The sequence below is a fragment of the Zootoca vivipara genome, chromosome 2 (assembly GCF_963506605.1).
Source record: "Zootoca vivipara chromosome 2, rZooViv1.1, whole genome shotgun sequence".
In the NCBI taxonomy this organism is placed as follows: Eukaryota; Metazoa; Chordata; class Lepidosauria; order Squamata; family Lacertidae; genus Zootoca; species Zootoca vivipara.
Window position 1 is genome coordinate 10,159,350 of NC_083277.1, and position 22,120 is coordinate 10,181,469.

Below are 22,120 nucleotides of genomic sequence, written 5' to 3' on the forward strand. Positions count from 1 at the left end.
TGCACATCAGAAGATGTGGCAATAGCAATTGGTTTAATGACTATGAAAGCGATCAGATAACTTAATGGAGGGAAGGTCGGTTACCAAAAACCGCTATATGGAGCCTCCATGTTCAGGGACAGTGTAGCAGCAGGTGGAGGAGCAACAACAACAACAGGGAAGGACTATGGACCTGGCGCTTCCAAACAGGCCTCTGGTTGGCCACTCTGGGAAACAGGATCCCGGGCTTAGATAAGGCTTTGATCCAGCAGGGCTTTTCCGATACTCTTAAAACTTAACATAAAGGTGTGGGTTTTTTTAATATATATATATAAAAGGAACCACTTCAAATAACAGCCTGGTAGCATCCCTGGAGTCTCCCCTGACAACCCTTACCCAAGAGATCATCCTCTCGCATCTTCACCGAGTCCGTCAGGTCCTGCTCCAACAAGGAGGCATTATCATCTCCCGCAGGCCTCAACGCCTAAAAGAGAAAGAGGAGTGCAACTCAGTACAAAGCATAGCACCTAAAAGAGGGTCTTCTCCAACATCAGTCATCTCTGACACTATGAGTGGCAGGTGAAGCCTTGGTGGAGGCGTCACCAAACACCACTGGGGGGGGGTTCTGGTTGGCGCTGGCCCATGACGGGGCCTTTATAGTGGTGGTTCCCTATTTGTGGACCTAGCGAGGTGCATTTGTCTCCCTCGTTATTGACTTCCAGGAGGAATTTTTAAAAACACTGATATTTACCCATGCCTTCGGTTGCTGAAATGGCACACAATGAGATCTATGTTTTTAGAATGTTTTAAATTGCTTTTAGAATCCTTTTTCTCCCTGTTATAATTGATGATTTTTTTCCATCCTGGGCGACTTCAGGAGGAAGCGTGGAATAGAGAATGAAATAATTATATTACGGTAGTAATGTCATTTGGTGTGTGCCACAAGACAAGGGAAGACCTGTTCTCTGCCATCACCCACCCCAATCCACACAAAGCCCTCGACTGCCCTCCACATGAACGCACCACCAGTGGAAGCAGGAGGACCTGGGATTTGGGTTCTCTCTCCATCCTTCTTTAATATATAAACAGCAGGAGTGGAAGAGTAAAGAGTGGTTAGAAATGTCGTTCAGCAATATCTGGAGGACCACAGATTTTCCCCATCTCTGTTCAGACAAAACAGGAGGTTAGAAATCATCTCACTTTTCCTTCTGGCCTCCCTTCCATCTCCACACCAACACTCTCCTCCTCAGACAAAACCTCTTCTTTCACTTTCACAAAATACTTTGGGCTTCCTGGTGTTTCAGAGCCAAGGCCTGGCAGGGTGTGATCAGCGCCTTCTCCACTATGTCCATGGCTGTGGTTCATGACACCCTTCAAAGAAGCCTGGGATTCCCTTATATCAGACACCAACGAGGACTGGCAGCAGGGAACCCCAGAGGGAGGAGATGCTGCTGTCTTCAAGAAGTTCAGGAGCTGGTCTTCCCATTCCAGCTGGGACCCAGAAGTCTGCTTGGCCTGAGGCAGATTTGCCCCACTCATAAATTGTCTCTCAGTCCCAAGTTGGACAGCAGGAGTCTCCTTTTCTCCTCTTTCCATTCTCTCCCCAGGTTCATGGGCTGCTGCCAACTCCCATGCTTCCACATTCATTCCTGGCTGCAGCTCCTGGACTGAAAAGAAAAGAGAACATAAGAGCCTGGCAACTGGATCAGGCCAATGGTCCATCTAGTTCCAACATTCTGTTCTCACAACAACCTCCTGAGTGCAATATTGTTCTCCTCACTTATGACTGCCAGCAACTGGCATTCAGAGGCATCCTGCCTCTAACCATGGCAGACGCTGGGGTCTCAAATTTCAGTGGAGCCCTGTGCAACACCCAAAATCGGTGCTCCCCTAGCCTTCCATTCTACATCATAGCTGCAGCGCCCCAGGGGCTCTGCACCCAGTAAAAAGAAGCCAGTCACGCCCCCCTAGATCCGCCTTTCCAGTGGAGGTGGAACGTAGCCAGCCTAGCTGGCAGATACAAAATAGCCTTGTGCTACATGAATTTGTCTAACCAACTTTTAAAGAAATCTGAGCTGCTTCTCACTCTGTGCTGCTTTTGCCTCTCCTGAATCTTCCAACATTTGGCTTCCATTGGATGGCTCACTGATTTGGGCAATACTACCCTCCCCACTCATCATAGTATAACTTCACTGAGGAGAGTGAGCCCAGACTCTCGAGGGCTAGTACAGCTGTACTTTGGAAGTAGAATGGAATACATTCCGGAAGACCATTTGACTTCCAAAGTGTTTGGAAACCAAAACGCAGCTTCTGATTGGCTGCAGGAAGCTCTTGCAGCCAATCGGAAGCTGCAGAAGCCACATCGGATGTTCGGCTTCCAAAAGAACGTTCGAGAACCAGATCACTTCTAGGTTTCAATCATTCGGGAGTCAATTTGTTAGGGAGCCAAGGTGTTCGACTTCCAAGGTACGACTGTACACACACACACACACACACACAGAGAGAGAGAGAGAGAGAGAGATCTACACACACTTAGCTCAGTATGTCCCTGTCTCTCACTTTCTATGGCTCGTATCTGACCAATCTCCCCCCCCCCCCTTTTCCCAGTGTGGTTTTACAGTCAATTCTTCTTCCCATGGAACTCTCGGAATTGCAGCTGTGAAAGGAACAGGGGCCTCCTAACAACTTTCAGAACCCTTCAAAATGACACTTCTTGGGGACTCTGTGGGGGAAGCCATGACTGTTTCAAGTGGCAGGATACTGTTTTAACTGTATAGTGTAAATGGGGTTAGCACACCTTCACAGATACTTACCCAGGGAGGCTATCATTCCATAGTTCTCTGCCATGACTTCCCAGTAGAGAGCCCTTTGGCCTGGATCTAGCAGAACCCATTCCTCCTCGGTGAAACACACGGCCACCTCTTTGAATGTCATAAGCCCCTGTTAAGAAGAAGGGCAAGGAGGGAGATTCTCATTCCTCTGAAGCTGCCTTCTATCACATCACATCAATGACATGATTGAAGAGTATAAAATTATACATGGTATGGAGAGAAAAAAGTTTTCCTCCCTCTCTCATAGCACAAAAAATCCCGGGCACTATCATTTACCCAGGGGGGTATGGGGTGCTAGGGAATGGGTAGCACCTCTGGTGGGGGACACATCATGCTCCTTCTGGGGCAGTTTGTCCACCCTTGGTCTCCGCCCTGCACCTAGTTCTCACACATGACTCCTAGAAGCTGTTAGCACGAGACAGCCACTACTCCCTGGGAATGGCTTCAACTGGTCAGCTAATCTACGTGAGGGTAGCCAATGGGACTCAAACCCTTGGTAAGTTAGGGACTTCCTTGCATGCAAAGACAGGCTCTGATGGGTTGAACGGATGAGACCAATAGTGAGTCCAACGGTCAAGAGGGCGGTTTCCGCAAGTGCTGTAGAGGGAAGTGAGAGGGAGATGGGGCTTGTCAACCTGGGAAGGGAGCCCATGTAGGAGAAGGAAAACTCTGGTCCTAAACCTCCAAGGCCTTGTGGGTTATCTTCAGAAGAAAAGGCTAAAGAGAAAATCCTGCACAAATCCTGCACAAACTCCTGCAGCCAAGCTGGTGCCAAACATATTGTTCTGCTTTCCCTTGGACCATACCAGCAGGGTTGAGAATGGGGTCTTGTCCAGGACCTCCACACACACGGCCCACACTTGCACTCTGGAGATGCCACAAGGGAGATAGCAGTCAGGAGCTACTCTGGTGCTGCTAACGCAGTAGTTTCGAATTCACCCCCGGAGGCACACTCCATTGTCTCTCTCGTGACAGGCAGATGCCAACAACACCCCCGTCCATCTAACTGCGTTGCCCCAGCCACTCTGGGCGGCTTCCAACAGGCTATAAAAACCCAGCGAGACATCAAGCATAGAGAACTTCGCGATGCAGGGCTGCCTTCAACTTAGGACGATGGAGGGGAAGGGTGGGAAGCGGGATGAGGATCTCCCATTCCTCTGAACTCCTTGGAGGAAAGAAGAATTAACAGCGCGAGAGAAGCAGGACCAACCCCACCCCCGCAACCCTCACCAACCTCGCAGGGCTGCAAGGAGCATGAGCCAAGTAATGCGCGCCCAGCCAGCAGCTCTACAGCGCTCTGCGAAGCCCGGGAAGGGCAGGCAAGGCGCCCAACCCGGAGACCCTTGCTCCTCGTGCTTCCCGAGCAGCCCATTCTCCTGACCTGCCCTCGGAGCACACAACGTCCCTCGCGGCAACTTTGGCTCACCATCTTCAGGAGCCAGACGTCATTCTCTGCCCGGGGGGGGGGTGAGATTCACAATCCCAGCTCTGCAGCAAACCGGAAGGAAGAGACCGGCTCTCGTCGACGTTTCCGGCCTTAAGCCGACCACCATTTAAAGCAGAGCCCACCATAGAGGCTGCTCTGGATAGAGCGACGCCCCAACAGGGTTGCCATGGTGAGCCGCTCTACCCTCGTTCTATCTTTATGGGTGCTTATTATAGAATTTCCGGCTTTCTGCTCCTCCGATGCAAAGTGCGGGGGTGGGCTTCACCAGAGATACCATGGCCTTTGTTGTTTAGTCGTTTAGTCGTGTCCGACTCTTCGTGACCCCATGGGCCATAGCACGCCAGGCACTACATGGCCTAGAGCAGACCATGGCCTAGAGCAGGGTTTTTTAAAGTCACGTGCTGTTGTGTTTCCAGGTCAGGAGGAATTGGTGCTGGGAGGGGTGAGGGGAGAGGGAGATTCTTTTATACGACACTGGAGGACCTTATGGTGGCCGAGCAGGCAAAGCTCCTGTATGCCCCTATTGCCATCCCCCCCCCCCTGCACAGCTACTAAAGGTGCAGGAGCATTTGGCAATCAGCTTTATTTTGCCTGTTTATGTCATTGTTTTTCGCTTTTGTTTGTTTCAGCGTTATTGTTGGTTTTAATTTACGTTGTGAGTTTGCCGTTTTGTTTTGAAAAGCGACTCATAAGTCATAATAATAATAAAAATATTAAAAAATCCTGTCTTCCAACATTGGCCAACAAGATGCCTATGGGAAGCCCACAAAGCAAGAAACTCAGTAACAATAGCACTGTTCTCTCTACCTGTGTGTTCATAGGGAACTCGTATTCAGAGGCATACTGTGTCCCACAAACTAACAAAATCTGCCCCAAAGGATACGTGGCATTGCTGTCAAGTTTTACCCTTTCTCGCGAGGAAGCCTATTCAGCATAAGGGAATTTCCCTTAAAAATAGGGAGAACTTGAGAGCTATGGTATGTGGGGGTAAACATAGGACAGGTTTAGGGGAGTACATGGAGGGAGAAGGGTACTTTCTATTGCACTAGTATAAATCCTTCCACTAATGTAATGAGAGACTATGCTGGATATACAAGCCATAACATTTCTGTTTATAGAGGCAGCAAAGGGGCTAGAACTGTTTGGAAGAAAAGTGTGGCAGTGAACTGGGCAAAATGTTTCTTTGCATGAGAGGAAAAGGAAACATTCAGATCTGTTTTTGTAGGGAAGCAAGGAGGAAATGGTCCTAATTTGAGAAGGGAGCAACTTGGTTCTTTATTTGTATACAATTATTCAGTCTTGTTGGAAATAATGGGATTTGAATTAATCAGTTAAATTGCCCCACTAATTCATTTGGTACAGGTAGGTAGCCATGTTGGTTTGACGTAGTCAAAACAAAAAATAAAAAAAATTCCTTCCAGTAGCACCTTAGAGACCAACTAAGTTTGTCATAGGTATGAGCTTTCATGTGCATGCACACTTCTGAAGAATTATCTGAAGAAGTGTGCATGCACACAAAAGCTCATACTAATGACAAACTTAGTTGGTCTCTAAGGTGCTACTGGAAGGAATTATTATTATTCATTTGGATGTATCTCAATACGAGTTGGATTTGAGCTGATGTATGTGGTTGAAGGCCGCTGATTCAGGCTTCAGAATGGAAAAACTTGGAATTAACCTTCATTTTTACGAACTTAAATAGTTTAATTATTAAAATTTAATTTCTTTGTTCTTAAGTGTACAGTTATGAATACTTCATGAAGTTCATAGTAGATATGTCTCCAGCTCTTTATTATTAATGGAAATTATTATGTACCAGTAAGTAGATTTATGAATTTTACTTTTTTTTGTCTTAAGTGTCTTTTGGTGTTCTGAATTATATGTTTAATAAACTGTGTTTAACCTGCTTGCATTCAGTTTTATTTTAACCATTTAGAAATAAAAATAAAATTGTGTGGCGCAGCTATAAGCATTTTTACTCCAAAGCAAACTGTCCTGAGTTTAATGGAATTCAGGCCTAGCAGCATGCTCTGCTATTCTTACTCTACAACAATTTCAGAGATCACTTTAGCTCTGCTGCTGACTTCAGGACTTTAAAAAAAAGGGGGGGAGAAAGATACTGTAGGTAAATTTAAAACTACAGAGGACATGTGAGACCCTCACTTCTGCCCCATGTCTCCTACTGCAGACATCTATGAACTCAGTTTGTACCTAAGGAGGGTGCTGCTCGCTTGAGCAACTTGAACACTGCAAGCTTCAGAGAAAGGCAGAGATGGGGAACCTGTGGCTTTCCAGGTGCTGTTGAATTCCCAACTCTCCTCAGCCCCAGCCAGCATGCCCAACGGTCAGGGATGGCGGGAGTCATAGACCTAGAGTGCCACATGTTCCCCTGCTCTGTGCGTTGGGGACACAGCTTCATAAAGGCTGCGGCAAGTAGAGCTCGGGGCATTTCCAGACTGTCACTATTTGAATGGGATTCAATTACACTGGGAGTTATTCTGCAACAAACACACTTCCCCCACAATAGACCAGACTTTTTGCAGTAAGGAAAGTGACAGGGAAATGCACTGGAAAGTGTGGGATAACACTTGCTGTGGTGCAGTATTGACAAGCCAATCCACACCGCACATTTAAAGCACAGGCAAAGCACCACACATTTAAAGCACAGGCAAAGCTCAAAAAATATTGGGAATGGTATTTTCCACTCACAGATGTGCAATTTCCAGCACCCTTAACAAACTATGGTTCCTGGGATTCTTTTGGGGAAGTGATGTGCTTTAGTTAAGATTCCTGCATCACACGCGGTTGGACTAGATGACCCTTAGGGGCCCTTCCAACTCTACAATTCTATGAAAAGCACATGGGATGTTTTAAATGTGTGGTGCTGATGTGCACATTATTGAATCTCCCACAAATAAATCAGCATGAATTCTCAGTAAACAGGCTGTCTCGAAAGTGCCCTTGATTTAGCCCCTCAGATGTTTAACTTAAAACTGCCTGGTTACAACAGTTATTTTATGAAAGCATTTCATTAGCCCAGACGTTCTTCTGGCTGACACTATTGTTTCATCTTGGGTTTTTTGTTTTAAACCTGCTGCACCACTGCCTTGTTTTTATTGCATTGTTTTATATGCTGTGAGCCGGCTCTGAGCGCTGTGTTTTGTGGGGGAAGGGCAGGATATGCATTCCCCCCCTAAATAAATAAAATCAATAAAAGCTGCTCTGCTCAGTCTGCTGTAGTCATTTCTGCCGCAACAGCTTCTCCCCTAGTGATTTAAAAGCCAAGAGGGTGTTTCCCTCCCTCCTCCTTTGGGCTTCAGACCTACTAGGAAACTATAATGGTCTGCAATATGTAATCAATAGTAAAAGAAAAGAAATGTTCCTCAGCAGCTGCAGTCTCTGAAACAGCAGCCTCTGCACAGTGATTCACAAAAGATGTTGCTGAGCTGGAAAGGACATGTAAAAGGGCAATCAAAACGATCAAACAACTAGAGCAACTTCCCTATGAGGAAATGTTAAGGTGTTATATATATATATATATATATATGACAATTTTTCTCCAAATTTCTCCCCCCCCCACTTCAGATTGCTGGAAATTATTGAGGCCCACCAGTCACAAAATGGAGGCAAAATTTGACATAATCATCTGGCAATTACTGTCTTTTTTAAAAAAAACAACCTGAAATTAATCCATCTTTGAAAATGGCTGCACTATTTTCCTTGTGGCAAGGTGTTCCAGAGTTCACCTTTTCTCAAGTTCAGTGCAGTTTCTGGAAGTGGTAGGAGGAAGAGTGCTCTTGCAGTTGGGGGGGGGCACCTAGCTTGCCAGAAATACATATAAAATGGATCTAGGGGTCTTGGTAGACCACAAATTTAACATGAGTCAACAGTGTGATGTAGCAGCAAAAAAAGCTATAGCTATTCTAGGCTGTATATAACAGGACTGCACTATTATGCCTTGGTCAGACCCCACCTGGAGTCCTGTGTCCAGTTCTGAGCATTACGATTTAAGGATATGGAGAAGCTGGAACATGTACAGATGTGGGTAACTAAGATAAGGGTCTTGAAATCAAGTCTTATGAAGAATGGTTCAGGGGGTTGGATATGTTTAACCTGGTAATGAGACCGAAAGGAGATATAATAGCCATCTTCAAATATCTAAAAGGTTATCATCACATGGGAGATGAAGCAAGTTTGTCTTCTCCTGCTCCGGAGGGTAGGACCCAAGCCAATGGCTTCAAGTTACAAGGAAGGAGATTCCACCCCTGCATTGTGAAGGAGGACAACCCCAACACAAGTTTTAGCTGAGCCTGCAGACGGTACCAATTCTGCCACATCGTTCTGCCATCTTCATCTGCAAATTCATGTTTAACAACTGTGTTTTGTTACACGTTTTTTTAAAGGATCAACCTCCAGCTATTTCACAGAACAAGAATGCTAGAGAAAAGAATGACCCTAAGCAGAATTTCAGAGGCGGCCAAAAGAGAAACAGAAAATAAAACCCGTAATTTCCCTTACAACTTAAAACTGGAGCCTCTTCTTGATGTGGAACAATTCATCTAGAGATATAAAAAATTAATGGCAAAAAAAGGAGTGGGAGAATTTAATGTAAAATCTACAAGTAATGCATATCCCTAATAAATTGAATTTAAGGGTTTTTTTTAATGCATTTTTACAACTACAGATTCACAAACATTCATAGGAAGGAAGCAGTGTTCACCTCTCCCCGTGCCTCTTCATGTGAACAGCAAACATGCAGACACGTCGAGGGATATAAACGGACGTGAAAGGTGGATTTAAGAATAAGTGAGGTCAAGGGAAGCTGGAGGAGGGCGGTGGGCTGATAATTTCAAAAGAGACGGTGCAGCTCAATTTCTCCCAGCAGTACAGGCAGATTCCAAGAAAGGCGTCCATTTCATGATGCCCCATCTTTGAGAAAGGCATCCATTTTCTGACCCCTCTCACTTCTTGTAGAAAGATGGAAGTGTGGCCATTTTCGTCTTGTGGAGGCTTGGGCAAGACCTTGTTCTGAAGTCCTAGAGAGGATGGTACAGTCCCCATGCCCTTCCAAGCACTGTGTCCCCTGTTGTCACGGTACAGCAAAGCCAGGGGAGCCAGGTTCAAATGTCCCCTCATCCATGAAAGAGAAACTAATGGTGATGGAGCGCCATGTTTGTTTATTTCTTTAACTGTTTGTGTATAGAAATAGAGGGGGGGAGGGAACCCCAATAAGTGTCTGAGCTGATAGTGAGTGTCTCGGGTCCAGAAAGGTTGGAGGTTACGTTTCCACAAAAAAAGGGTGTTTGCAAGGGAGAGGAGCAAAATGCTGCCTCCTTCCTTGTCATTGTATTTTAAGCATTTTTCTCTCCAACCCAGCTCACTGCCAGTGAGGAAACTGCTTCAAGACAATGAGCAAGGAAAGGGGAGCTGGGGAGGGTTCAAGGTTCGTCCCCCACACTCTCCAAACACACTCCACCTCGTGGGATGAACAACCCCTCCCTCTACCATCACAATCTTTATTCCCCTGCTTTAAAAAAGAAAGAAATCAGGATTGAATAAACTATACAATTGCTGTAACTTCTCCTGCCCCACATCTAGTTTCACTCTTACTGAGCATCATATGGGAAGTCCCTCCCCTCCAGCCTCTCTCTCTCTCTCTCAGAAGAGTTTGGATTTGATATCCTGCTTTATCACTACCCGAAGGAGTCTCAAAGCAGCTAACATTCTCCTTCCCCTTCCTCCCCCACAACAAACTCTGTGAGGTGAGTGGGGCTGAGAGACTTCAAAGAAGTGTGACTAGCCCAAGGTCACCCAGCAGCTGCATGTGGAGGAGTGGAGATGCGAACCCGGTTCCCCAGATTAGAAGTCTACCGCCCTTAACAGCTCTTATCGTTAGGCCAAAAAAGGATTCCCACTCCTGCCTGCCCCCTTTTCCATTTGTATTTGGCCCTGAGCTCCTCAAAGAAGTTGCAAATTATGGGGGAAGATGCTGTCTTTGTTACCTTAGCACAGGGGGAGGAAACCATTGGCCCTCCAGATGTGGTTGGACTACAATTCCCATCATGCCTATTGACTATGCTAGCTGAAGTTGATGGGAGTGGAGAGCACAGCAAGACCGAGGGGGCTGCAGGCTCCCCAGCTCTGCCTTAAGTGTGCAGGGATTCCTTATCTGGTTGTTCCCAATTTATACTGAGTGCCCATAATACCCTTCACTAACCAGATGTCCTCCAGGTGCTGTTGTGCTACAATTCCCACCTGCCCTAGCCAGCATAGCTAATGGGAGTTGTAGTCTAACACCACCTGGGGAACAGCCTGCCATAACTGGCCAATCGTAGATATGTGAAGAGGAGAAAAAAAACAGATCAAGCTAAAACAGCCCTACTAGTGGAGGGGGGAGGGGGAGCAAAAAGACTATTATCTCTCTATCCTTCAAAATATTAATTATTTGTATTTATTTATTTATTTATTTAAAAATCCCTTCCTTTACTCCTTTCTAGATCCCAAGTGCTGCCTCTGAACTTCCAGGTTGTCATTATTTTCAAGTAGGATCACAATGTGAGCAAAATCAGGGTTGTGCAATGATAGTTGATAGTTCGTTTGGAGGTCTTGCACAACAAACTGACTTCCTTGCAGTAAACAAAGGGATGGGGAAATGCTCAGGAAAGTGTGGGAAAACACTTGCCTCGATGTTATGCCATCTAGCCTCCTCACAAACAAATCAGAATGTCGTTCTAATCTCCCTGCAAGCAAAGCAGGACGAAGGCTCAACCAACAGCTCACCTGACAGCACCCACAAAACCATCCCTTTCTGCCTTTGCAAGAAGACGTGTCCACCTTTTGGGTGGGTGAGATCTAAATTAATTTCTCCTCTGCTCCCAGCATGCTGCCCTGTTCTGACTCTCCTACACAAACTCACTTTTCTTTATCTTGTATACACCTAGGGCTTTTTTTTCAGCCAGAACTCTCCAGAACTCAGTTTTGGCACCTCTCAGGCAGCCGCCACTGCCATTACAGTCAAACTTCGGCTCCTGACCAGCCTCATTTTCGAACAATTCAGCTCCTGAATGCCAAAAATCTGGAAGTAAATGTTCCAGTTTTCAAACGATTTTTGGAAGCCGAACGTCCGACATAGCTTTCACTTGAGTGCAGGAAGCTTCTGCAGCCAATCGGAAGCAACACCTTGCTTGTTGAACATTTCGGAAGCTGAACTGGCTTCTGGAATGGATTACGTTTGACAACTGAGGTTTGACTGTATAAGAGGCGTTCACGGTGAGTTCCAGCACCTCTTTTCCTGGAAAAACAACACATTGAACTGTAAAAGCAGGGCTGGAGAATCTGTGGTCTTCCAGATGTTGGCGGACTCCAAGACCCATCAGCTCCAGTCAGCATAGCCAATAGTCAGGCATGATGGGAGTTGTAGTCCAATTTTACCTGGAGAGCCACTGGTTTCCCACCCCAGCATTATGTAATCTCCCCATAAAGCTCCATTCCCTTCATCCTGGAGTTAAGCAGTCTCCTTCCTTCCTTCCCCATCCCAGTTATTCCTGGGAGCACCACTCTATCTAGGACACACCAACTGTCCGCTTTGGGGCAGGCCAACATGTCTGCTCATTGATGGACAGCTGTAGGCAGGCTTCAAGTGACGTGATGTGTGGTCGAATCAAGAAGACAGCACAGAGTTTGCGCTTTTCCTCACATTCACCTCAAACGACCTGTGCAAGAGAGAAGTGTTTAGTTCCCAGTCGACATGTGTACAGTACATGCATGTCTGAACTGGGCCCCTTCTCCAAGAAAAAAATGCACATGCACTGCTTTTATAATTTTCTCACTCATTTGCACTTTATGCAATTTGCTCTCCACGCCTTAGTCCTCCTCTTCTTCTAGTACCCCCATACTAAGGTCACATCCACACTAGGCATGGACAAATATGTCAAGTACAGTTTCTCATTTTTTCCCAATCTTAAATTCATTTCTCTGCTTTTCCACATCAGTTTGCAATTTTCTCCTCCAAAAAAAAGTCCTCATGAAAATTCATCAGTATCTTAGCTTAGAATTTCTCCTAATATATACATTTTTGCATGTAATTTTGCCTAAAACGCACATTTCCCCAAAGCAATTTCCTCTAATATAATTCATTTTAATGGTATTTTCGCTAACACGTGCATTTATATGCACACCTTACCCTAGTATATGCATTTTGTACACATTGTTTGCCTGCAAGACCGCATGGCAAAATTAAGAGAAGTGCAAAGTTGAAAGGATGGCTGTGTTTTGGATCGCGCATTGTTTCAGAAGACACAAATTAGGCAAGTTCGCCTTCAAATGCAAACTGAATCCAACCTCTCCCCCATCCCTAACCTACATAGTGCATTCAGGGCACTCTTACACCACTTTAGCAGGCATGGAGAATCCTGGGGACCGTAGTTTGTTAAGGGTGCTGGGAATTGTTCCATGAGGACAGCAGCCTTGACAAACTACGGTTCCCAGGACTCGAATGGTTTCTCAGTCCTGCTTCCACATTTGCTATGTATCAGACAGGGGGAACCTGCAGCCCTCCAAAGGTTGCTGAGACTTAAACTCCCATGATCCCTGTTCACTGGCCATGCTAGCTGGGGCTACTGGGAGTCGGAGTCCAGGACCACCTGCAGACATATTAACCCCCCCCCCCAAATCAATTCTTTAACACAACAGGGTGCTCCTAAACACGTGCTAAGCCTAGCTTGTTTCCAGTGCCAGAATTGAACTGAGCTTACAGTCCTTCTAAACCACAGTCCATCACTACTTAGTTTTTTTCCATTCCCAGGTTTCTTGGGAGTTGGGTGTGCTTAGCTGTTGCTACTGTAAAACACCAGGAGTCAGAATCTATTTGTCAACCTGCTGCAACTATCACCACAATCCCAATCGACTTTCTGCCTCTATAGGAAACTTCCTCAAACCAGATGCTACAGTCCCTCATGGGCAGCCTCTCATGAACTTCAAACTAGTGGCAAAGGGGTCTGGAGGGCCGCATTCTGGACCCCAGGGCCTGAGGTTACCCACCCTTGCTCTACGAAACTATAGATTCCCTTGGCTGATTAATACAATGGGTCTGGAAAGAGGCTTGAATTAGTCAGGCCAAGCAAGTGAGCAGCAAGAGCTGAACATTCCTGCATTGCAGGGGGTTGGACTAGATGACCCTTGGGGTCCCTTCCAACTCTACAGTTCTATGATTCTATGTTAAGACCAGGGGCAGGCACTTCCACTGTGACCTTGAAAGCAGTTAAAGGATGATCTGTCTAGCGCTTTATTTATGTCGTATTTCTGGGCGGGGAGGGGGCCATTTGCGGTGCTCTACCTGCAACATTCCTGCCAACCTAGCAGTTCGAAAGCACGTCAAAATGCAAGTAGATAAATAGGAACCGCTACAGCGGGAAGGTAAACAGCGTTTTCATGTGCTGCTCTAGTTTGCCAGAAGTGGCTTTGTCATGCTGGCCACATGACCTGGAAGCTATACGCTGGCTCCCTCGGCCAATAATGCGAGATGAGCGCACAACCCCAGAGTCGGTCACGACTGGACCTAATGGTCAGGGGTCCCTTTACCTTTACCTTTAACATGTGCTTAGCTCATGGCCCTGACTATTTGGTCAGGCCCTCCTCAGAGGAGGTCAGTGCATGCAAATAGCCCCACCCACCCAGGCAGAAAAATGAAGAGCAGAGGTGAGCTTGCCCTAGATTCACTCAGGGCGGGGGCCGCACGTCACAGGCTAGAGGTGGTAAAACACAGTAGGACTGGATGAATATGTTCTCAGCCAGGTGCAGCAAAGGATTGTTTGCCTGCAAGAAACTTGTGGCGCAGTGGTTGGGTGGCAGAGGAGAATAACAGTTATACAGGTCTCCTGCCATTCCATAAAATACTTTTGCTGCTACAAATCTACACCCTGCCAGCTTCCCAATAACAAGGGAAGGAGGACAGAGTTATTACAGAAGTGTTTTCAAACTACATCCTGGGATGCGAATGGGAATGCTTGGCAATTTCTCAGAAGAGAAGAAAGGAAATGGAGGGCAAGCTGTCCTCTGAAAGGAAAGCGAGGCCACCACAATGCAACCAATATTCTCAAAACCAATGAAATGCTCATCTATAAGAATGGGTTGGGTGTGTGGAAAGACACCGTTGGGCTTCAAGGCGCCCCAGGCAGGTGTTTCCATGCAAATTATGTGTGGGTGGGTGTATGTCATAATAAATTTCCCAGAATCCTCTGCAACACGCTCCCATTTTGTGGTGGCGACCGCTCAGGGTTGCTTCATCGGACGAGTTGGTCTGGATAGGTTTCCATAATGGAAAGCTGCCTTGAGAGACACTGCCTTGGACGATTTGAACTTTAGAAAAAAGACGGCAGTGGACAGTTGCGAGGAATTCCCAATTTCTTGAAGCATGGGAACCCAAATAAAAAATTCTTTAGATGATTTGGCATAACATTCGGTTTGATTGATATATATATGTGTATAATTTGAAATATTGAATGTGATATAATTGGTTTTAATTGGAAAATTAATAAAAATATTTTTTTTTTAAAAAAAAAAGAGAGACACTGCCTTGGAAGAGTTTTTAATTGCGGAATTGCTCATCTCCATGCCAAGTCCTGTCCAACTTCCACCTTGGCTATTCTCTGCGGAAGGGATAGGGAACATCCAGATGTTGTTGACTCCCAACTCCCATTGGCCCTGGCTGACATGGCCAGCAGAGGAAGTTGATGGGAGATGCAGTTCAGCACCATCCAGAGGGCCCCATCCCTGACCCAAAGAGAGTCACAAGAAGCAGGAAGTTACCTTATACGGTCAACCTGCAGGTCCCTCTGGCTCAGAACTTTCTACACCGACCATGAGCAGCTCTCTATGGTTCCAGGCACAGGATTCTCCTAGCCCTAGCTGGAGGCTGTGGGGACTGAGTCTGGAACCTTGCACATGCATAGCTTGTGTACTACCAGTGACCCATGGCCCTTCCCTTGACCTCAGGGATGGTCTGCAGAGTTTGCTAGCTGGAAATCACAGGCAGGTGGCAGGCACCATAAGAACAAAGCTGCCTTTGTGCCAAGTCAGACCACGGGGTCCTTCTAGCCGAATGTGCGCATCTCCCCTTATGTATGGAGGATGGAGGTGGGGAATGCAGCATGCACATGTCACACTTGCACACTCCTCGTGGGCTGGAGGCTGGTAGATCTGCACAAACCACAGGCCTAGCCATGTTGATGCTCATCACACCAGCAAGCCTTAACAGCCAGGGTGGATGACCAGCCTTTGGAGGAAATTTATACCTATGGAGAGAAAAATATACGTGTCTTCTTTTTAAATTGTAAGAGAGATTCCGTGCCTTAATGTTACGTGTAGAGAACAAAAACGGCCCTCGATATTACAGAAGCTAAGGCCATCCCTGATATACAAGATTCCTGGCCGGGGCGATGGGTGAAGTGGCCCCATCAGGAGGGCCAGCCTAGTGACCAAAGCCTCTCCCACTCTTATGCGCATTTATATGGCTCCTCTCCCGTGTGGACCCTCTTGTGACTTAGGAGGTGGGAGCTGGAAATGAAGCACTTCCCGCACTCCAAGCACTCGTAGGGCTTCTCCCCCGTGTGTACCCGCTTATGGCTGACGAGGCGAGAGCTCGAGATGAAGCTCTTGCCGCACTCGGAGCACTCGAAAGGCTTCTCTCCCGTGTGGGTTCTCTTGTGTGTGATGAGGGACGCTTTCTGCCGGAAGCTCTTGCCGCACCCTGAGCATATATATGGCTTCTCTCCCGTGTGGATCCGGCTGTGCGCCGTCAGGTTGGAGCTCCGGCTGAAGTTCTTGCCACAGTCGGGGCACTTGTACGGCTTCTCGCCCGTGTGGGTCCTCTTGTGGTCGGTGAGGTGGGAGCTGCTCCCGAAGCGCTTCCCGCACTCCAAGCACTCGTAGGGCTTCTCTCCGGTGTGCACCCGGATGTGATTGATGATTTGCGAGCAAGCGCTGAAGCTCTTCCCGCACAGCGTGCACTCGTAGGGCTTCTCTCCCGTGTGGGTCCTCTTGTGTGTGATGAGGGAGGCTTTCTGGTTAAAGTTCTTGCCGCAGTACGAGCAGCTGTAGGGCTTCTCCCCTGTGTGGACCCTCTTGTGCGTGATGAGCTGGGAGCTGGTGCTGAAGCTCTTCCCGCACTCGGAGCACTCGTACGGCTTCTCCCCTGTGTGGGTCCTCTCGTGGGTGATCAGGGAGGCTTTCTGATTGAAGCTCTTCCCGCAGACCGCACATTTGTGAGGCTTCTCGGGCATGTGGGTTTCCTCATGCCTCATGAGCTCAGAGGGGTGAGAGAACCAGGTCTCGCACACCGAGCACTTGTAGGGCTTCTCCCCGGTGTGGATCCTCTCATGGATCACCAAGTGGGTTCTCTCGTAGAAGCTTGCCCCACAAAAGGAGCATTTGTGGGGCTTCTCAATTGGCTGCATTTCCTGATGGCCAAAGCTCTGGCAGGAGCTTTCCCCCGAGTCAGCGTGCCTGTGGGTTCCCTCCTGGGAGGAACCTTCCCGTAAGCCCCTCTCGCCTTCCTCAGAAAGCTTGGCGGCCTTCCCAGGAGGGCTTTCCTGGTGACCTTCTGGCCCCTGGCGACTTTCACTCTTCCCGTCCATCTCAAGGCCCTGGAAACCTTTCCCTTTGGCTCTTTCCAGCGATGCCCCACCAATACCCACTTGATCAGGCCGGTCGGCCTGAAAGGATGACTCCTCGTCATCATCATCTTGCACTTGCTCGTTGCCTGTTGGAACACAAATAAAAGAATCGTAGTGAAGGGCCCTGCTGCATCACCCCAGAGGCCAGCTTCCTCTTTCCCACAGTAGCCAACTGGGTACCCCTCTAGCAAGCCCACAAACAGGTTGTGTGGGCAACAGCCTTATTTCCTCTTTGTCCTCCCAACAAACCATGAGATTCCATTTAGCTAACACCAGCGAGCTAATTCCACAACGGAATACTGCGGTATTTTATTTATTCCAGCGATCACCACCCTAACTAAAAAATGAGCTCAAGGTGGCGTTTCTCCAAGGAGTTCAAGGTGATGTACATGTTTCTCCCCCTCCAGTGTGGTGTAGTGGTTAAGAGCGATATGTTTCCGCTCCTCCACATGCAGCTGCTGGGTGACCTTGGGCTAGTCACACTTCTTTGAAGTCTCTCAGCCCCACTCACCTCACAGGGTGTTTGTTGTGGGGCAGGAAGGGAAAGGAGAATGTTAGCTGCTTTGAGACTCCTTCGGATAGTGATATCAAATCCAAACTCTCCTCCTCCTCCTCAGTTAACCTCCACAACAACCCTGCAAGGTAGGCTAGGCTGAGAGGCAGTTAACTGGCCCAATGGGGATTTGAACCCTGGTCTCCCAGGTTCTAGTCTGGCACTCCTAACTACTCTGCTACACTGGCAAGCCTGTGAGGTGGTTTAGACCAGGCATCCCCAAACTTCGGCCCTCCAGATGTTTTGGACTACAATTCCCATCTTCCCCGACCACTGGTCCTGTTAGCTAGGGATCATGGGAGTTGTAGGCCAAAACATCTGGAGGGCTGCAGTTTGGGGCTGCCTGGTTTAGACTGAGAAAGACAGCAGGGGACTTCAAGTCTGATCATACCTGAGCATTGGAAATACTGGCTGGGGTTGGTGAGAGCTGGAGGCCCTCACCCCTGGGGTAGCAGGAATACTTACCAGACAAGGTGGCCTCCCAGTCATCCTCCTGCTTTTCCTCCAAGGGGAGCTGCATCTTCAGGACAGCAGCTGGCGAATGATCTGACATGGGAGAGTTAAATGGCTTCTCCAAGGAGCCTGACAGCTAATTTAAAGAAGAAGAAGAAGAAGAAGAAAAGAGATGCATAATAGTCAGACAAGTATAAAAAAACATGAAAGCTGCAGGTACAGTTACCACCAACCCCAAACCCTTAATCCCAAACAATTGCCTTATGTTCGGGTTCCTCAGACTCTTGCAGGTACCGCTCTGCCAGGGCTACGGCTCGGGTGCAAGTCTCGGGGCCCTGGTCCCTGACCCAGCTCTGCATTTCCGGAGGCAGGACAGTCAGAAACTGCTCCAAGATCAGGAATTCCAGGATCTGCTCCTTGCTGTGATTCTCCGGCCGCAGCCACTGGTGGCAAAGTTCCCAGAGCTTGTTGCAAACCTCTCGGGGCCCCTCGGCCTCCTCATAGCAGAAGAGGCGGAAGCGCTGCCGTCTCATCTCAACATTGACCAGATCCTCGTCCAGAACCTCCTCCTTCACTTTCACCGGTGACTCTCGGCTGCTCTCGTAGACCTTGCTGTTGTCTCCACTGAGGCCCGGTGGGCTCTGGTCCATGCACTCGACCTTAGGCCACCGGCCACCTTCAGCCCCTCCCTTGAAGGAGGTCTGGAAATACTTGGTGTCTTCTCCCAGTGAATACTGAGGTGGTTGGGGGTTCCTCCACCCCGAACGGGAGGGCTGCATCGCCTTCAAGAAGTCCTGCAACTGGGACTCCCAACAATGGTCCTCCGGTTCCCGTTTAAACTGCTGAGGCGTGGCCCCTTCCATCAACTCCCCAGTGGCCCCGACCTGAACGACGTGAAGGTCTCGGGCTCCCCCCTCCAAAGTCTCCCGTGGCTCAGGTCCTGCAGGTTCCTGTTCCTCCATTTTGGTTTCCGAATCCAGCTCCTGATTGGGAAAGAGGGAAAAGTCACTTTTGTTATGTATCCCAAAAATGGGGGCGGGGGGACGACGACGACCAATGAGAGCTTATGCTGAATTAAGGGCAGAAGAAGAACCTTGTGTCTCAAACCCCATGGAGATGTCTTGGAGAGGGTGATGAGGAGGGATGGGAGAAGATTTGGGAGCTGGGGGGTGAGAATATGGGACCTCAGGAGGAGGACCCTGAGCTTCATGTCAGTGGCCTGCAGTGTGTTTGTGGATTTGTGGTTGAAGACAAGAGATAGCCCATCCATCACATTAAATATTCATTGATTTTTAATTGCAGGTCAGTTGCTTCTTTTATTTCTTATAGATTGGGTTTCATTACATCACAGTTCTAATTCCATATATTTCAGCGCATTACGACTGCTGCAACAAGGAGAAACACCCATTTCAAGCAGCAGCTCCCTATATTCCTAGCTCAGTGGTTGAGCATCTGCTTTCCATGCCAAAAGTCCTGGGTTCAATCCCAGGTATATCCAGGTAGGGCTAAGAGAAAGGCCCCTGGAGAGCCTCTGCTGGTCAATGTGGACAATACAGTGGTGCCTTGCTTAACGAATGCCCTGCTTAACGAAATTTCCGCTTAACGAAATGATTTTTCGAGCGGAGGTTGCCTCGCTAGACGAATTCGTTTTATGAAAAATTCGTATAGCGAATCGCAGTTTCCCATAGGAATGCATTGAAATTCAATTAATGCGTTCCTATGGGCAATTTTTTAAAAAGAAAATTCAATGCATTCCTATGGGATTCACTAGACGAATTTTTTGTTATAAGAAAAGACCCGTGGAACGAATTAAATTCGTCTAGTGAGGCACCACTGTACTGAGCTGGATGGGCCACTTCCTATGTCCCTAGCTCTGTCCCACTTCAGAATGAAGTTGAGGTAGGAGGGTAGGAATTTCACATCCAGCCTCTGCTTCAAGATGTCCTACGATGAACAGCCCACCTTCCCCTACATCACTGGTTCCATTTGGACAATGGATCCCCATGTACCTATGGGGGGCAAGCCACTCTTAATTCTGCAGATCTTTGAACTGCCCTTGGGAATGGATTGATAACCCATAAGAACATTAAAAAAAAAGAATCATAGAGTTGGAAGGGGCCCCAACGGTCATCTGGTTCAACCCAGGAAACTCAACACATGGTTCCCTATCCAATCTGAAACCATACCAGACCCTGCTTAGCTTTGCGAATGTGCTAGCAGTTTTATTGCTGCACCACCAGATGTGCTTAAGAAGAGACCTGCTAGCTAGATCAAGCCATTGGCCCACCTTAAAAGTTCTCATGATAACCAACCACATGCCTATGGGAAGCCTGGAAGCAGAACCCGAGCACAGGAGCCCTCTCCCCTTCTGAGGTTTCCAGCAACTGCTATTCAGAAGCATTGCTTCCTCTGACCACAGAACATAGTCATTCAAGTTTCTTCCAACACTGGCAAGATGTTGCTCCATCCATGCAGTACAACGGCACTTCCACACAGCAGTTCAGTGCGGGCTCAGTGCTGTGAATGCGTGCAAGTTTTGTGCACAACATGGCACCATCAAGATACCAGCCCATATGATTTCCACATTTAATCTGGTTTTACTGTCTCTGTCAAAAATCCACTAAGTAAAAAAAACACAGAAACAGTAAATCCAGATTAAATGGTGAGAGTGGACAAGCAAAATGTGGCACAGCATTTTGATAATGACGACGTCATGTTACGTACCAGCAGCTCCAAGACCACAATAAACTGCTCTGTATAAAAACATGGCCTCTTTCAGCGGTTTCCCCTGCATTGCAGGGGGTTGGACTAAATGATCCTTGTGGTCTCTTCCAACTCTACAATTCTATGATTCTCCCCCCCCCCACACACACCACTTGAAAACTGCTGAGAGTCTTGGCAGACCTGTTAATGGGTTTTTTTCTGTCCGTTGTAGCAAATGTAATGCACTGTGCTAGATGCTGCAGGATTTTAACTGTATTTTTATTGCTTCTTTCATTACTCAAATTGTATTTTATTTTTTGACATAGACTACAATAGGAGGTACAATAATACATAAAAAATACAATACAAAAGCAGCAATAAAAATGCAATTAGAACTCAATATGAAAATTTTATGCACTGCACCCACTGTTCACAGTTGCTTCACCCGCTGTTCTACACACACACACTGCAGATCACCAGATTGAAGTCCACGGACCACAGTCTGGTCTGGTCCTGTATTCAGGGACACAGAAGATAGGAGCTGCCTTATACTGAATCAGATCACTGCTCCATTTAGCTCAACGTTTTCTACACTGGCTGGCAGCAGCTCTCCAGGGTTCCAGGCGGGAGACTCTCCCCCAACCCTGCTTGGAGATGCTGGGGACCGAATCTGGGACTCATGGGCACACACCACAATCTCTTTTATTGGTTACAACAAAATGCATCTTCCAAGCCTAATTTAAGTAGGGGGAATGGGATCTAGCAAGTACCAATTAAGGCATCTGCAGAAACCTGTGCACTCTTGGGAGCCACGCTGTCGACCCTTGAATAACAAAGCAACACTATTGTATAAGACAATTGGAGGGATTGCTAACAGAACTTCAGCAAAGATCTAAGAACAGCAAGTTGCTAGTTTGTGTGTTTCTGTTTTAAAGAAAATTAAGAAAGAATAAAGAACCTTCGGCTGCACACACACAATACATTTAAAGCACATCCATGACTCCCTCCCAAAGAATAATGGGAACTGTAATTTATCTCTCACACAGCTGCGATTCCCAGCACACTTACAGACTGTTCCCAGGGTTTTTGGGGGCATGGCATGGTGCTTTAAACGTATGGAGTGTATACAGCCTTACCACCAACCAAAAGGCAGAAAGAAAGGCCAGGTGAATTTTTCATGGGAAGGGCATTCCACAATTGTGGGGCCACCACCAACAAAGGCTGCTTCTGTCATCATGGCCCATCTAATGTCACACAGGGAAAAGGGCAGAGCACAGGACCTCCGAAGCTGATCCTCAGTGCCCACTGGTTCACATGGGTACAAGCGATTACTGGGGTAACCTGGCCCCAAAGCCATTCCAGGTCCTTAAGAACTAATAGGAGCCATTCATGAAATAAAGCTCCAAAACAAAAGCAGACAACTATCACAGATGGAGCCACAAAACTCCAAATTTTAGGTGCCAGATCTCAAACCTGTCAGCAA

The 22,120-nt window shown here is 47.4% G+C and overlaps 1 protein-coding gene across 1 annotated transcript in view; it reads right to left on the reverse strand.

The window, feature by feature from the left end:
• The window catches only part of LOC118080248 (uncharacterized), a 48,740-nt gene that overhangs the window by 5,405 nt on the left and 21,215 nt on the right, over positions 1-22,120 (reverse strand). The window contains exons 2-8 of the mRNA XM_060270938.1: positions 18,195-18,917; positions 17,947-18,070; positions 15,753-17,014; positions 4,045-4,272; positions 2,793-2,919; positions 1,180-1,646; positions 376-463 (exon numbers count right to left, since the gene is read on the reverse strand). Of these exons, the coding sequence (XP_060126921.1) occupies positions 376-463; positions 1,180-1,646; positions 2,793-2,919; positions 4,045-4,272; positions 15,753-17,014; positions 17,947-18,070; positions 18,195-18,917 (3,019 nt within the window). The remainder of the gene's footprint in view (positions 1-375; positions 464-1,179; positions 1,647-2,792; positions 2,920-4,044; positions 4,273-15,752; positions 17,015-17,946; positions 18,071-18,194; positions 18,918-22,120) is intronic.